We start from the raw sequence: 17,330 nt of genomic DNA, 5'->3' as shown, positions 1-17,330 counted from the left end.
CAGCAGCACTAACTCTCACTCATTTAGAGCTACTTGGCTCTTTTTTTGTGTAGGCTGAGTGTTAAAATTGATGAGGCACGTAGGTGCGGGTATTACAGAATAAATATTTGAGGAAGGAGCCCAGCTTACGGGCGATTAAAGAAGCAGGACATTTTTTTTTCTCTACCTCACTGCCTTTGTTCCTCTCAAAATATCACTACAGGAGGCGATCAGATTTCATGCGCAAATGAGTGTGAATGGGGAGTACACCAGGGGTCCTAATTTAAATGCAGACTCGGTCCTAATCACTTAAACTGGTATTTATTTTATTACCATAATGCCTAATATGCTCCAACTACAGTTACAGTAATAAAAAAAAACTATAAGATGAGATGTGTTTAGACTCATTCTATAAAGAAAGAAAGAAAAAAGAAAAATGTAATCATGGAAACAAAGTGTTTAATATATCACAATCACTGGAAAGGTTCATCACTACAAATAAACGAAATACACTGAAAACATTTATTTGGTTAAACAAGATGTTAATATATATGTGGGTTGTTGGTAAATTAAATATTTCTGAAGTATACTAAAAAACTTTTAGTTTAACTGGTGTATCATCTTACAGTATCAAATTAACAGCATGCAAACCAAATGAGTTGCGGGTAATCTGAGATATGAACAACACAAGGGTGATCCCCCACCCCCCCACCCCCATGCAAAAGTTTTGATTTATCATTCACATCCTTCTCACTTCAATATTACATGATCACACCCTTTACTAGCAGGCAATCATGGAGCTTTTATTTATTATTTTAAAAAATACCTTTCTGCAGGTTGCCTATGTGGCAAGAAAAAGTCTATTTATACAGAGCAAGTGTGATGTAAGCCTCCAATCCAGCCAACCTGATGATCCTCCTTTCCTCTGCTAAGTGATAGGAAATGCAGTGCCTGACTAAAGACATCTGCTCTCTGCTTTTTAATTGTCTTGCAGCTGAACACATAGTGAGCATTCATCACCTCCAATGCAGCCAAGCAATGGTGAAAAAAGGGGGGGACTTGAGGGAGTTTCTTCATGGCAGGCAAGGCCAAGAGAGCAGCCCCTCAACTCCCTCCATCTTCTAATCATCTTTCTTTTCAGTTTCTCCGGGCTCCAGTGGCCACTGCAGCAGTGGGGTTATGCTCAGCTGTTAGCCTCCGACCTGACTCTAAGAGATATCATGTAATGAGAGAAGAAGAGAGCTAAGAGTGCAGAACTATGGAGGGAGGTCACTTGCCGTCCTGATTTAGGGGCAATATACTAAAAGCACTTCATGTGACATAGATTACATTATATACCTGAAAACACAGCTATTCATCTGTAGATTATTTTGTGGATTAATCAATTAGTCTAAACAATTAATTTTCCTCCAAAAAATTTGCATTCAGAATGAATTTTATACAATATATAATAAAGTACAGCTTGACTTATTTACAATGTATAATATTTCATGCCCTTTATGCGAGTTTGTTCATCTTGTCAAAACATACCGATCACTGCGTAAAATGTTATAGACATTACCAACCACATTTACAGAGAGACAACTTGTATGTATACAGCATTAAGCTACATTTGCCTGTAGATTTTGCGCTTACACATATGCATTATTGCATATTACGATTATCGGTTTGTTTTGACACCAAAACATCCTTTTAAAACTTGTACAGCCCAGCAAAATAGCTTTAACTTTCGCAGAGCCAGTTAGTCATCTCAGTTCATTGTTTGAAAGGAATAAACAGCCAAGCTATCGCCTCTTTACTCTGCCTTTCTTAATAAAAGAGCAGGACTGAAGCTGCATTATGAACAGAGACCGTTCTGGAAGAGCACCACAACGGTGAGGAGACCTAATTCAAATTGGCAGTAGTTATTACAGTCTCTCTCACACACACACACCTACTGTTTGTTAAAGGGGAACTGGATGGGGCAAACAATCTCTAGTTCCAGCAGTTGCTCAAAACCTCTCCAAACTTTCAATGCCCCTTATCTGATTAGTACATACATGTGTTTGCAAAAGAAATGCTCTTTTTTTTGTAATTGTCTACCTCCAGACTATCAGTACTGACAATTCCTACATTTGAACAGTGATACATATTTCAGAAATGTGTAGCATCAGTTATTGAGAAACAAGCACAGCTTGACCTACAGCTTTAAAACATTAAAAATCAATGAATTAGTACTTGAGAACTAGTCACCCCACCCAATCACATATAGACCTTTACACACGCACACAAAACAAAACCCATCTTTTAAAATGGTTACATATCTATACACATGTATGCAGCCTGCATTAGCTAATGTGTCTAGTAAAAAAAAATAAAAAATCAATGCCTTCAAAGCAAATATGACAACAAACAGCACCTAATGTGAGATGAAAATGTTGACCCCCTCTACTTAAATACTAATTAGTATATTTCTGCATAATTTTCTGCTTATGCATCAAGATAAGTTTCCCCATATCTCTTCCACAAATGATTTATGAATATGCATAAAGCAGGCGGACAGCATCTCCCTCCAAATACGCTGAAATGTCTGGGCGCAGCGGAAAGGCTCCAGAAGGGTTCCTGATATCTGGGGCGAGGGCATGAACGCGAATCTCCAGCCAAGTCTCCAGTGAGCTCATTACCGACACCCAAAGAGCAGGACCTTTTACTGGGGCACTGGAGGAATTAAGAGCTGTGGTCCGCCTGCCTCCTTTCTCTTTCTCAATCTCTCTGACTGTCTTTCTCTGCAGATGCTGTTCCACTCTATACCACAGCACTTCTGGCTCTGCCTCCCTTTCCTGGTTACAGCAGGATGAATGTCTTCAATTTGAAAGATATCCAATGCAAAATGTCAATGACATTCATTAAATGACAATATAATAGAGTAGGACCAAAAAAAAATTAAAAAAAATAAATAAATAAAAAAAAAACTAAACCCAAAAACCCCTGGATGTGGAACTTTCTCAAACTTGCCTATTGCACATCGAATTTAATGGTATAATAGTGTCTGTGGCCAAGCCAGAGGCAAGGAAAATGAAGAGTAATGGAGTTCTCAGGTAGGCAGGAAAACTCAATCATTTAGGGGCATCCGTCAGAAGCGTGAACGTTTCTGTGAATTGTAAGGCAATGTCCTTGGGAGGAAGGCAAAGTGGTCGATTGGACTAAAGGAAACAATGGTGCAAAAGTTACTGGGCTGAAGCAGCATCGAGAGGAGGATCATTACTTATCCGCCTTTGTCAAAGATGCGAAAACAACTACACGTGAAAAGATGGCATGGTGTTCCTGCGTTACAACAAATATGAACATTGGGATTAAAGTGAGATTTTCCTACAGTCAATAGAAAGTACTGTTTAGGAATACCTACCCAAACCTGGGCCACATCTGGCATTTACTAGTGGCCCACATACCGGCAACTGCATCTGGGCCACAAGTAAATGCCAAAAGTGGTCCAGATTCAGGCCACGTTAATGTTGCTATCAGGATAGAACCTCTATTTCAATGACTGCTTACCCTTTTTAATCACACATCAAGAATGAGAAAAGCCAGAAAGAGCTACTGAACCTTGGCCATTCTTATACCTACAAGCACTTACACTGCACTTTATGAAAATGTATACAAAGACTCCATGGTTATGCTGTAACAGCAATATGAAACTGACATCCCCCAGATGAGAAAATGTGTTGTGTGATTTATTTTAATGCCACCCTCTTAAAAAGTCATTTTAGTGTGAATTTAAAAATATTCACTTAAAATATTTGTTGGTTTGTTGTTGAGTAAAAATGGATGTCACTGAAATAAGAGACCAATGAATCATTTAGTGCAGCCCTCAGACATCTGGTAAAATTCTAACATCACAATAAAGAAGTTATGAACAGTGTAACAGTTGCATAATCATTAGCTAAATTAAGCTTTATATTTAATTCTGATACTGGTTGTGTGGTGGCTATTTCTGGGATTATTTTAAATGTTAGGTTTAATTACAGTTCTAGTATGAATATTGCCCCTTTTGGCTCCTATGCCTTTACCTTCGCACCTCAAAAGTATCTGTGGACTGAGCCAAGCTGATGCAGGCAGAGGGTGAGGCAGCTTAAGAGTCTCTTGAGGACAGGGGCAGGCTGGCATGGGCTCAGGTTCAGATGAAAAGCCTAAAGCCCCACATCTGCCTTGGCCCTCCTTTATCGACTGAACAGCTGCCGCTGACCTCCCACGAGTCACGATGGGGTTTACTTTTCCTCCACTTGCACTCACAGAATGAGCAAGGTTATGCTCAGACCAAACTAAAAAAGTCTAGGTTCAAGAAGGCTAATTTTCACTGTACTTGTCAAGACCAGGTTCTTGAGATATACCTAAAAGTGCATCAAAAGACCTAAAGCCAAGCCTTGCTAATTTCTGCAACATTTGTCCTTCCACAAGTTTGCTGCATCCCAATGGAGCTTTTGGACATTTCAAAGATAACAGATTGACAAGATGTTAGAGCTTGCAATTTGCCATAATAGACTAAAACATTTTTGGTTTAGACCAACACCAGTATACCAATCCAACCAGGAAGAACAACAGAGAGCTCACCTTTGCTGATGTCCTGATACTCCAGCCACAGCTGCCGCTGCACCTGCTTGTTGGGGTACCAGATGGTGCAGGACTCTTCGAAGCCATAAACTGCTTCCTGGATGTAATGGTTACCGAACTCCTTCAAAATGGACACAAAATCACTCCGCAGGGTGGCACCATCCAAAGACCGGATGGCTGAACTGAAGGCTGAAAGGCACAGAGACAACAGAGAGAAACTAATACTAGTAAAATTTACTATATATATATATATATATATATATATATATATATATATATATATATATATATATATATATATATATATAGGCGTAAAAGTGGACATGCTTTGGCAACATCCCACTCTGATGACGGCTTTATTGTGAACAGTGCCCTGCAGAACCAGATGATGAATGCCACACATATCCAGGCACATTTAAAAGAGGAAAAAAGGGACAGAGCATTCAAAACCGTTTACATCAGCGTGGTCTGCCACAGGCATCATTGTCTTGCACGGGCCAGGGAGCATTTACGCTGGACAAGGGACCTGTTCACTGATGAAAGTCGATTCATGCTGAGCAGAAATGATGGCCGCCAACAATGATGGTATGGCTAGGAGAGCGCTATGCATCAGCCACTGTTGTCACCAGACGAGCCTTTGGTGGTGGTGGTGTTACAGTGTGGGCAGGTGTGTCTAGTCAATGCAGAACTGCCCTACACTTTGTGAATGGTCCAGTGACAAGCCCATACTCCTTCAATAACATCATGAATCCAGTCACTGTGCCTCTGCATGAACAACACAAGCCTATTTTTATATTCAGGGATGACAATGCTCCATCTCATTGGGTCGCATCATTAGAGAACGGCTGCTGGAGACTGGGGTACCTCAAATGGAGAGGCCTGCACTTTCTCCAGACCTGAATCCCATAGAAAACCTGCTGCGAAGAGGCTCGTAACTCCCAGAACTCCCAGAACCTCAATGACCTGATGGCCGCCCTTCAAGAACAGAAGATGCCATGCAACTTGTGAACAGCATGAGACATCATTGTCAAGCTGTAATTGATACTCAAGGGCACATGACAAGTTATTGAGACACTGACATTTTTTGTTGGGGTATACCAACCACTGTTGTTGTTTTCCATACATTTCACCCAAAAGCCAAATATTCCTAACTTTTTGAGAGTATTGTAAATGTAAAGAAAAAGTTAACATTAATTAGTAATTAATCATTAACACAAAAAGACATAAGTGAATTTGAGAGAGGGCTCATTACTGGGGCATGTATTGCAGCAGCTTTAGTTACACAGACTGCTCAACTGACTGCTTTAATAGGAGCAGTGACTAAAGTAATGTCTCAGCGAAGCATGACAAAGTCCACATTACAAAAAATATTCCGATTTAAGAGTGGTGCAAAAACTACAGGCACAGATCTTTATGTGAAAAGTAGAAATGATATGGTCAGATGAGTCCTCCTTCACCATATTCTCCACAACTAGTTGAGAGCATGACTGATGTATGTTATGAGAATGATGCAGGCCAGAATTCTTGTTCCTTACAGTTCCTTACACACAAAGGGTTTCGCTGGCACTGACTGTAGTGGGTATGGGTGAAGGTGTAAATGAATTAAAATCTTTTTTTTTCCTCAATTGACAAAGAATAATCACAAATATGTGTATGATTAAGTGTTAACAACAACAATAATAATAGTTTTCTAAGACTGTGGTACTATTTCAACTTATGGCAAAAAATTAAAAGTGAAACGTGGCGATTAGAAACTGGTATGACTGTAAAACCAGAACTAGTGTTCAGTGTGTAAAGTCCCTGTTCTGAGTCAGATGAAAAATGAATACTTTTTAATGTTAATAGGAAGAGAAGAGCACAGAGGAGAAACACTGTGAGTGATTAGAGCTAGGAAATAAAACTTTAAAGGCCATTTGCAGCCTTTATTAAGCAAAAGGCATTTCTATTTAAATCTGCATTGTGGGTAAAACATACATTTGCAGAATAAATTATATATTCTAAAGAAATGAAACGAAACAAACTGTTCTCTATGTCCTAGGCTTTGCACAGTAGATAATACCACGGGTAAGTGTAATCTCAGGGCAAGCTTTGTGTGTTCCACTTACTCAAAGCCTATGGTCTAAAATAGACTCCGAAGTGGCTCTGGCACATCAGGTGGCCATATTAGATTCTGCAGGGGCTTTGCTTCACTAACTACCCATCAGTGCTTATCTGGCTTAGAGAGCATGGAGTCGGGAAATCTCTTCAATCAAACACTACAAGAAGACGTTAGCCTACCAGACCAGAAAAGGAAGAGCTGAAATCTAATGGGGCAACACTCAGAGAGATGGCCAATAATCTCAAGACTCCTCCATGCCATCAAAACTCCATGCAGCTCAATTTACCAGCACACAGAAGTTCATTTAGTACAAAAAAAATGCACTAGAGCAAAATTACTGAGAAAGCCACTGACTGCTTTGAGCACTTGTCCTGCTCTGATCATTGGCAGAGTGCCAGAAACTTAGCATACGGTAACGGTCTTAAGAAAGGATACTTAGTGAGTGAATTGGAGATCTGAAGAGGAATGGGAAGAAGAGGAATCTCTTGTTCTGAGATTTACCTTGAGAGAGGACCCACTGATTGAGCTTCACATGGTACAAAATGGAACGGAGTTTCCAGTGCTGAACGAGTGGATAGCCCGACACCTCACTGTAGTTTACCATCCCTGAAAGACAACACAGTACATGCTGTTAGGGCTTCAGTATAAAATACAAGCAACACTTTTGTAGTACAACATACACTACACTGCCATAAATATATTTTAGAACATTTTTTTGTTGGTTTCTCTAAAAGGAGCAAAATAACAGCATTAGTACATTCAGAACAAACAGTACTGTTACGGAGTACTCTATTATTCATGCAGAGACATACAACCTTGGAAAGCAAGCTTCTTTTCCCCCATTAATTTCGGGAAGACAAAATGAAATGCAGGAGCAGCTGCTAGTCCTAACCTTGCTTGATTGGTTCAACTCTTCATGCAGGCACTTGACTGCATCCCTGAGATTCATACTCTGATCTGACTCTACTTGAAAATCACTATATTTGCATGCTGCCACATGAGAACACACTTAAAGCTTTAAGGGACCAGAAGTGGCTCTTGTCCTTTTCGTCCCAACTCTAAAATCAGCAAAACACGGAAATGGAGAAAAAAAGCTAATAAACACCTGGAGTGTGTGCAGATTAAACATAAAATTAGATTACACCACCAATGGGGATTCATCTTTTCTCAAGCTAGTACCAAGAACTATCTCTGCTTGGAAAGTCTTTCCCATTGTTTTAACATCACAAAGGAAAAAGAAACAAAACCATAATTTCATATATAGAGAGAATGCACAGACTCCAGAATCCTTTCACTCTGCCCATTGGCTAGCCTTGATTTCTGACTCTTAAGTGATAAGCCTTAAGGGCTCTGAAAGCAGTGATTCCCCCCAAAAATAACTGACTGGTTGTAGTCCAACTATTGAGGATAACACTTTATTAATGGAAGATGCAGCGCAACAAATCTCTATAAATGAAATACATAGTGGCTCGCGTCATTCATCATCCGGCTCTCCATAACAGATGAGCACTGTCGCCGTTCTGCCCACAGCCCCACCACAGGCTCAAATCCTACACATCACCATATGCAGGAGCGGCCAAGGTGATCAATCATCTCGAATCCTATAGCAACTGCCAGCTTCGGTATGCCGAGTGAGGAATCGCGGCTGTGCATCAATTTAAGTCCTCCGTCATGTTGAACACATGTGGAGGATCACACTGGCCATCACGCATTCTGTACACAGCGTGGCGATCTTAGATGGGAGTTTATGGCATCACAAACACAAGCTGACACCTCTTAGAAGCAGAGCACATTCTGGTGGGCTCCAGGAGTAGAAATGCATTCCGCTCAACATTATAGGGTATCGGCAATGAGATATTGCTCTTTATTCATTTCACGCCCCGATGCAAATGATGGATATGTTGAAATGGGGACTGGAAAAAAAAGGTTCTGAAGTGGTAAAATAAATAAATAAATAAATAAAATTGCAATTTAGATTGAACACAAAAAAACAATGACCAAAGCATATTAGGTCTGCAGCTTTGTATTGTGTTGAATGATTCACATGTGATATTTGTCCTCGTGATATTTTAGATTTTCGTAGTAAATGCTGATACAATATATTTGCTAACAATTTACACAGACAAGCATGTCCCAAAACAGAGCCGTTAATCACGGTCTTAGGGTTTATAACTAGAATTAGAATGGAAAGAGCCAATTAGAGCAGTAGTTATTGTTTTCGGGAAGGGTTGCATAACATGCACGAAATACCATATTGCAATTATTTTTGCTACATCCTGGGATTGTAATACATGACTTAATACATTAAAACCATATTAATGAACTCTTTATGTGATGTGGTTGAAGTTACTTAGTAATGCCCTCAAACACCCAAATAAAATCTCTGATTGGTCAGAAACATACGGTGCAGCCCTAATTAAGGCACATACCAGTACCTGGCTAGCACACTACACAGTGGAAATGAATAATCAGTGCAGAACCTGAATTCAGTGTAATGTAATGTCCTAGAGTCACTGTGTTCCTGTACACTGCCAGCCTGATAGCCCCTTGACACAGAACACATATTTGATAAATAAGGCCCTAAATGCGCTGTTCGTGCAGTCTCCTCACCTTGAGTGCTTCTCACTTAGATCCGTCTAAAGGGGAAAGCTGCGCTTGCCCCTGTAGAGCGTGCACCAGCATCGGTGCAGTACGTGTCACAGTTAGAATTAATAACAAGCTCCCAACACACAGTACACAGCCTCTATTCCTCTTTTCTCAGCTAAAAAAACCATGGGCTTTCATAGGGCCCGTTCTCCTCTTTTACCCCTCGGGTTCTGTACTCTCATTGTCTGACAGAATGATTAATACGAGCGAACTTCACATCACAAACATGACTTCAGAGGCTGCAGTCACAAAATCTGCCAGTCGGCAGCGTGCCTTGGGTGGTGGCATTGTTAACAAAGAACGCACAGCCTTCTAGGCAGAAGACTAAAGGTTGAGATGGGCTTAAAGTCCAACAACCGGAAAAAAGTCCATTTAAACAAACAGCCTTGCCTATATGCAGGCAATAGGTTGGTGGACAAACACACACGCATGCTGTCACCACAACTAAATTCTAAATACCAAATCAATGCCCTTAACTGTGCAAGCATGTTGTCAACACTTGCCTAAAGAGCTCATAAGTCAGTGTGGCATTGCCAAATCCGTCTATTTGGAGTCCTCTCCTTGGAAGATTTATGGTGACAACTGCTAGCAGCAGCTATCGTATGGCTCATGAAACCCCATTAACAGCTGTAGCCCATGTTCCATTTCACTCTTGGATGAGCTGAAGAATGGAGGACTAGAGGGAAAATGACAGAATAGTAGGACTTAGCCCTGACTCCTGTTCACTAATCTAATGGAAGACTAACAGTAATGCTGTGGAGCCAGCTCATCCTCAGGAAAAGATAAGACAGTATAAGCGGGGGGTGAAGAATGCTGGCTCGCTCAAAACACAGATATGCATAGCTCAAATATCTTTCTTTTTAGATATAGAACATTTTTTACCAAGGGAATGCCTAATTGTTAGCAGAGATTCAGCTACCTTTTGAGCTTATTTTTCAGAGGAATGCTGAAAGCATCCCTCATCTAGAACAGTGACATTCTGTATATCATTTACATACAGTATATTTAAACAAAAGAACACAAGTGATTATTCAGGGTTAATGTATTCAATGGCCGTGAAGCATTATTTTGTTTATTTTAAGGCAGCTGCTCTTTGACATGTTGTCATTATGGATCTGTTCAAAGTAAGGGGAAAGCGCAAAGACCTGTATAATGAATGTTGCTCTTGAAATCTGCATACAGGCTGAAGGCGGAAAACCAAAAGAAAAACATACGGTGACATCACCATACACCAAGAAAATGGATTCATTCTTTGCTCATGTACTCATAGAGGAGGCTTTACAAGTCCAAGGTGACACACTTTTCATGCGGATAGAGGGATGTGTCAGTGTCTCCAGATATCCCTGCAGTCAGGTACCTCGGTGCCTGGCTGGTCACTAGTCCATATGCTGCCATTTTAATTGAGAGGGACTTTGGGACAGGGACTCTGTGCCTGCAAAATGAATCACTGCCAGTCACGCCAGAGTCAGTGATCAACAAGGGCTCTGACCACTGAGACCAAGAAAAAAGCAGGTTTCTGACATCCGAGTGGGTGTCTGCCCAGAGTGATGAAGCAAGGGAGATGGATCGGCTGGTGTTCCTTGGATCTCACCACTACCATTCTAATCCAGTATCTTTGACTCTCCATGGATGCCAGTGCTGTCGGAGTTTGCCACGGTGACGGGCACCGTCAGGGCCACCCTTAACGGCTGCAAGACCCATGCTGAGGCCCCCACTGTATTAATTATCACTTCTAATGTTGTTGGCTAATTAATTGACGTTTACAGCAGGAAATGGCTCTGCAATTAATCAGTGTTGAAGAATAAATTAAACCCCAAACGTGAGTACCATTGAGAGCCACTACAAAAACTGAATTTTAATAGAGGACTGCTTCTTTTTTTCTCATACTGCATGTGTGCCAGAACAGGAGAGGCTGATAGTGTTTCTAAATGTGATCTAAAAAATACATATCAGCATCCTTAATATTTTTTTGTTTTTCCCATGTGATTCTAAAAAGCACATACAGTGCCTTGCAAAAGAACTCACCCCCTCAAATGCTTAGCAAAATGAAGTCCCCTTGTGTGCAATCTAAGTGTCACATGATCTATCAATATATACACAACATTTCTGTAATGCCCCAGTGGCTGCAACACTATTAAGCAAGAGGCACCACTTACCAAACACCACCATGAAGACCAAGGAGATCTCCAAACAAGTCAGGGACAAAGTTGTAGAAACATACAAGTCAGGGTTGGGTTATAAAAAAACATCCAAATCTTTGATGATCCCCCAGAGCACCATCAAATCCATTATTATCAAATGCAAACCACAACAAACCTGCCAAATTCTCTGCAAAGGTAACCCTGAAGGGGCTGCAGAGTTCCCAAGCAGACACTGGAGTATCTATCCATACAACCATAATAAGCTGTACACTCCATAGAGTTGGGCTTATGGAAAAGTGGCCAAAAAAAGCCTTTATTTACAGACAAAAATAGAAAGACTCGTTTTGAGTTTGCCAAAAGGCATGTGGAAGACTCCTCAAATGTATGGAGGAAGGTGCTCTGGTCAGAAGAGACCAAAATTGAAGTTTTCGGCCATAAAGTAAAATGCTATGTCTGGCGGAGTCGACATGGCAGAGACTTGGGGAAGATGGATATTCTTTAGTTGCGAATATACAGGGATATTCTTTAGTTTCAATCAGTCAGTGAGTTGAGAATGGGATGGAGGTTCACTTTCCAACAGGACAATAACCCAAAACATACTGCTAAAGCAACACTCGAGTGGTTTAAGGGGAAATGTGTAAAAATGTATAGGAATGGCCTAGTCAAATCCCAGACCTTAATCCAATTGAGAATCTGTGGTAATACCTGAAGATCAGCAAAAACCATCTCATTTAAAATAGCTGGAGCAGTTTTGACTTGGGGAATGGGCAAAAATCCTAGTGGCAAAATGTGGCAAGCTCATAAAGAGCCACTCACAGCTGTAATTGCTTCAAAAAGTGGCTCTACACAGTACTGACATTAGAGGGCTGAGTAGTTATGTACACTGATGTTTTCTGTTATTTTGTCCTATTTGTTGTTCACTAACAAAACACAGAAAATGCCAAGGGGGGCGAAAACTAAGTAATAGCAGCACTTTTAGATAATGGCTAATACATATGGGTAACACTTCAGTGTATGGTCACTTCATGCCAGAAGACTATCTGGAAAAGCCAATTCCACGGCACATTCATGCAGCAAGGTGGCGAATTAATGTGTTACATTCCACTTTTTTTAACATGGAAATTGCCTTACAAGCTGTGTAAGCTGTTCAGCTCAGTTAGTAACACTAGCTCACTGAATACGATGAACGTAGAACTGTAATTGCCCTGGCAACTGGAAAGTTTTTTTTTTTTTTTCTCCAACAACTGGTGCCGCATACGGATGGGAAACAAATCGAAAGTCAGGACACTGACAATGCTTTCCAAATTGCTCCGCTGTTTCATTTTGCCAAAGAATAAGCTCTTTATACCCTTGAAAACATCAAGAAATGAACAGACAATTAAAGTAGCATGTGATTATGTTTCCATTCAATGCTGGATTAATGCGACCCTATATTTAAATCCCAACCAACACAAAAAAAAGCAAAGGATCAAATTAAAAACTGAACATGGGCAACTGCTTTCAGAGAAATGAACAGAAACATTTAGTGATTTAGTGAAACTTAAGCAGTACATCCATGGAAACATTAACATTATTTCTTTAAATTAAGACACACAAGCAGCAGAACAATCAGAGATGAAGAAGGAACTGCAATGAAAGGAGTGGTTATCAGCACACAGGAGGATATTAAGAAGTCCAGATAAAAATACAATTTTATTTGTTAAATAATAGATGCCACAGCTGATGCCACAGGCTTGTTTTGGAACTGACTGAATATGATCCTCTCAAGGTGTGACCTTTTCTCATAACAACGATTTTAGCAGGGGTCAACAAAATCAACACTTTTCTCCTGTCTGTACACTGCACTAAAATCTAAAATCTAAAATAACAAGTGTCACATGGTGGCAGGAAAGATGCCCCAGTGGAACTAACCGTCACAATACAAACAGATCAACTGCTTACATTATAGTGCTTCACACTTATGACTTACTGACAGACAGCAAGTACATTGTTTTTGGTCATAGGCCTAAGCAGATCAACTTCCTTAAGGTATAACACATCATATGAAAACTGACAGCTAATAAGGCCCTTGAGAGAGTCACAGCTAATATTTTGTTAACAGCCACAGTAAATTGTTTATTTACAGTTTACTACGAGGCAATGTGTTTTTTCGGCTGTATCACAGTATTTGAGCGGACATTAGCTTCTATTTATTTATGAAAGGTCTGCATCAGTCACCATCAAATTTGATAATCAGGGCAGAATGTTTTTTTTTTGTTGTGCCTTGCATCTGGAAGACATTAACAGACTACTGCAGGCCAGTTTTTGTCTTTTCTTACTGCTATCAGCGGATACCAGACAGATAAGCCATGACACAAAAAGCTTCAAGCCATTAAGAAACAAAGACAGGAAATCACACACACACCAAAGCACATGCATGCACAGACCACAAAAGTTAAAACAACAACAAAAGAATATTGACAAACTTCATGCTTGGTCATATAGAATCACCTGTGTTCTTTGCTGTAATATACATTACAGGAAAAAGTTTCAAAAGCAATATTAAGCATATTAATCTTATATTGCTTCCATTAAGCAATGTTTATTTGACCTCTGATTTTCTAACAACTGACTTTCTAACTAACAAATGATAGTATGTTGTGCTTGAGCATTAAGGGGCATGGCCTACTCATTGCTTTCTGAATATTATTTTGGCCACAAAATGCTAGATATCTCCACAATACTGCCAATGATGCTGAAGCTTTATGGTGTTGTAAACCCTAAATCTGAGACATTTACAAGTGGCCACTTCCTAGGCAGTTACCTGGAGTTATAAAAACCTTGTAAAATGAAGGTCCTACAATGTTGCAGCACACCCAACACTATGTAATCTCCCTAGTTCTGTAAAAGTAATACACAATCAATCAGGAAACAGTCTAGCAGTCTAGGATTGATATTGTAGATCCAATCTATAAGATTACAAGAGTTGGCCAGCTGTAGGTTGCTTTCTGCAGACCAGCAACAAAGACCTTAGCTCAAATTCTGCTGAGATCAGTAGGATGATTTTAAGTTTGAGCTTTGTCACCTCCACACTCACTTCAACAGCTGGATTCAGCAGATTGCCACTTAATTTAGAAGCCAAAAAACTCTTTGTCAGCCATTTCTCTCAACTTCGCCTTTCTTTCCTCAGTGATCAATGATGACACGTTGGGTTAGAGTTTACTACCTTACGTCTCAGCACAGCGGACCGTGTTCACCTGTGGTATTCCGCATTCTTTAGCATAGTGTGTATTCCAAAGACATGGTCTTTAGGGCTGCTACTCACATACGCTGGCAGATGACAGGATATGATTGCAGGTGTTTGTTTCCTGAAACAGGCACTGATTAAAAGTATGTAGCATCAGGCCTCCACTACCCATCCAAGGCAATGAGCATCAGTCACCACGTGCTGCGAACTTTGAGGATGACCCCCCCTCCAACTTTCTTCATCCCAGCAGGAAATGTGCTTAGTGGCTGTGGGCTTCCTACCTGCTTTCCAATTAAATCAAGATGTATTTGCCTTTCAAAGCCTCCCCTCCTTTTCTCTTCTCTGCTTCGCGCTTCCCCAATGGAATAATTGATGGAGCCCTCTGGCCTATGATGAATGACTTCCAACCTAAAGATGAATAGGAAGATGAATGCATTGCCCTGCAAGGGCTGTGAGGAGAGGCACTAGGAGTGCTGACACAGTGACAAATACACTGACCGTGGCACCAACCTGCCTCACCAGCTGGGTAGGGTGGCAGTGGACTGGATTGGTTCTGGCTTGCCCATGCCACATGGCTGTCCAAGGCCCAATTACCTCAGCTCGTATCTAATTCCAGCTGACCTGTTTGTCAGCACTGATGCCATGAGACAAAAAAAGAAGGGCAGTTTCAGGTCAAGGGGGAAAAACTGGGGCATTTTTACCAGGAAATTCGAGTCACGTTTATTTAAGTTTCTTATTTTTATGTTAGATATTACATTAAAGATATTAAAGGTAATATTTTAAGAAACAGCACCTCTAGCGGTTAAGTAGGTGAACACAGCACTGGAACGATTTTGGATCCGCTTTCCATTACAAGCCTCTAAGATCACCTTTTCAGTGAGACTTTTTACCCTAATGTTGTTCTATCTTAATATGTTTATCCTATCTTAGTAAAATTATAATGATCTCATAATGATCTCTTGAAAAGTCAACTGTATTCGATGTTTGATAGTTCTTTGCATTGAGCTCCTATAATCAGTCACTATCTGTGTTATCTGGTTAGAATCAATAAGGTCTGTGACAAGGGTTTATATATCTGTTCAAATGTAACGTTTTATGCATTTCAATCTAAGATTCCAGATTTCACAGTTTAAGTGTATTAATTATGAAAGAATGGTAAAATTAAATAACACATTTTAAATCAAAAACCTGGCTTTTTCAGTATTACTAAAACAGCTTTTGTGCCTGTTGGCCCAGAGTCCCACACTTCGCTTCCTCTGGATGTAATTACATAGCTAAATGGCGTACACATTACTAACGAGGCACATTTAAGGGATAATTTGTAGGGAATGGTGTTCAAGGAGCATGCCGATCATCAGGTGCAGGGGCTATGGGGCTGCGTGCACATGCACCTGCCTCCCCTCCCTCAGACCTGCAGTAGCGCAAACTGCAGCACTAAGGATAAATAATCTCATGCATCAATAGGGCCAAGGGCCTGAAGCAGAAAGATAGAAAGATCCAGCTTTCTGTTTAAACATCCCATCAAGTGAACTACATGAGCACCAGTTCCACCTGATGCCACTGCTAGTCTGGCATTTAACAGAGTTGCACTGTTAAATGCCTGGATGGAAACAACAACTGCATTATCATAGTCCTGCCCTTGGCAGTCAAGGCAAGAGCCCATGCAGGACATCACTATTGTTAAAACAGCACTGTGTAGTTCTTCTCTGAAATTGCTGTAGAACAGTATGGTCCAACTTCAGTTGTGCTTTCTATAGAGGATTCTTTTGTGGTCATATTCCCAAAGAACATAATGGGCACAACATTTTAGACAAATTTAGAAGTTCACCTTCTCTTAAATCACTTCATATGAAGAACAATCACAGAACATCGGACAGTGTCTGAAAAACACCGTGGGATTCATGTTGTATCTACAGCTGTAAAATTACAAAATCAAACAACCTTGGGTTTTCCTATTAAAAGCAATCTTCAGTGCAGCATGCAGTGCAAGATCCAGAAAATCTAATCAAGGCTTAAAAAGGGCAAAATAAGAGGAAATGCACAAAGCATGAGCAAGGGAATCACTCCAAGCAACAAGCCACAGAGACTAATCTAAAAGGCATTAAAAAAGCATTCATATAGAGAAAAAAAGAAATTACTGATATTAAAACTGGTATCCTTGTATGCCTCTTCTGCAGTTAATTTTACGTAAGACCTTTGGATTGCAATTTCCAATCAGGTGGCATGACACGAAAAGCAGAGGCTGATGAAAGCATCTGTACAGTTTGACTTGAGTTATTTGGAGGGAAGTTTTAATTTTGGTGCTTCTTTTTCCTGATAGCATAAATGGAAAAGCTGACCCCCTTTGGTGGCAGTAAGCTGCTGGCGTGCAGACCACTTGTTCTGCAGTGGGCTTCAGACAGAAGTCAGATCGAATGCCTAATGAAAGCCAACAGCAACAGCAGCATCCAAGAAAGACCAACCCCTACTCCCCCTTCCCCACTTGCTGAGAAATGAGTCGGTTAACGCGTTTGCCGTTTTCCTCCACTTCATCATTTAGTCGCTTGATCTGGCAGGGAGAGATGCAGATGAGAAGGTAGCGTGGTACTTGCAAGAAAACATGCAAGCACACATACACAGGGGCTGTGCATTTGTGCTTACTTGTAATGGTCCA

At 40.5% G+C, this 17,330-nt stretch overlaps 1 protein-coding gene across 2 annotated transcripts in view; it reads right to left on the bottom strand.

Annotated features, from left to right (window-relative positions):
• The window catches only part of astn1 (astrotactin 1), a 195,982-nt gene that overhangs the window by 56,838 nt on the left and 121,814 nt on the right, over nt 1–17,330 (bottom strand). For both annotated transcript variants that reach the window (XM_072688243.1, XM_072688244.1), the window contains 2 exons: nt 7,166–7,270; nt 4,567–4,755 (listed from right to left, as the gene is read on the bottom strand). In XM_072688243.1, the coding sequence (XP_072544344.1) occupies nt 4,567–4,755; nt 7,166–7,270 (294 nt within the window). The remainder of the gene's footprint in view (nt 1–4,566; nt 4,756–7,165; nt 7,271–17,330) is intronic.

This window comes from Salminus brasiliensis, chromosome 9, assembly GCF_030463535.1.
Source record: "Salminus brasiliensis chromosome 9, fSalBra1.hap2, whole genome shotgun sequence".
NCBI classification, from domain to species: Eukaryota; Metazoa; Chordata; class Actinopteri; order Characiformes; family Bryconidae; genus Salminus; species Salminus brasiliensis.
The sequence above is the reverse complement of the archived record's forward strand: the minus strand, read 5'-3'. Positions and strand labels throughout refer to the sequence as shown.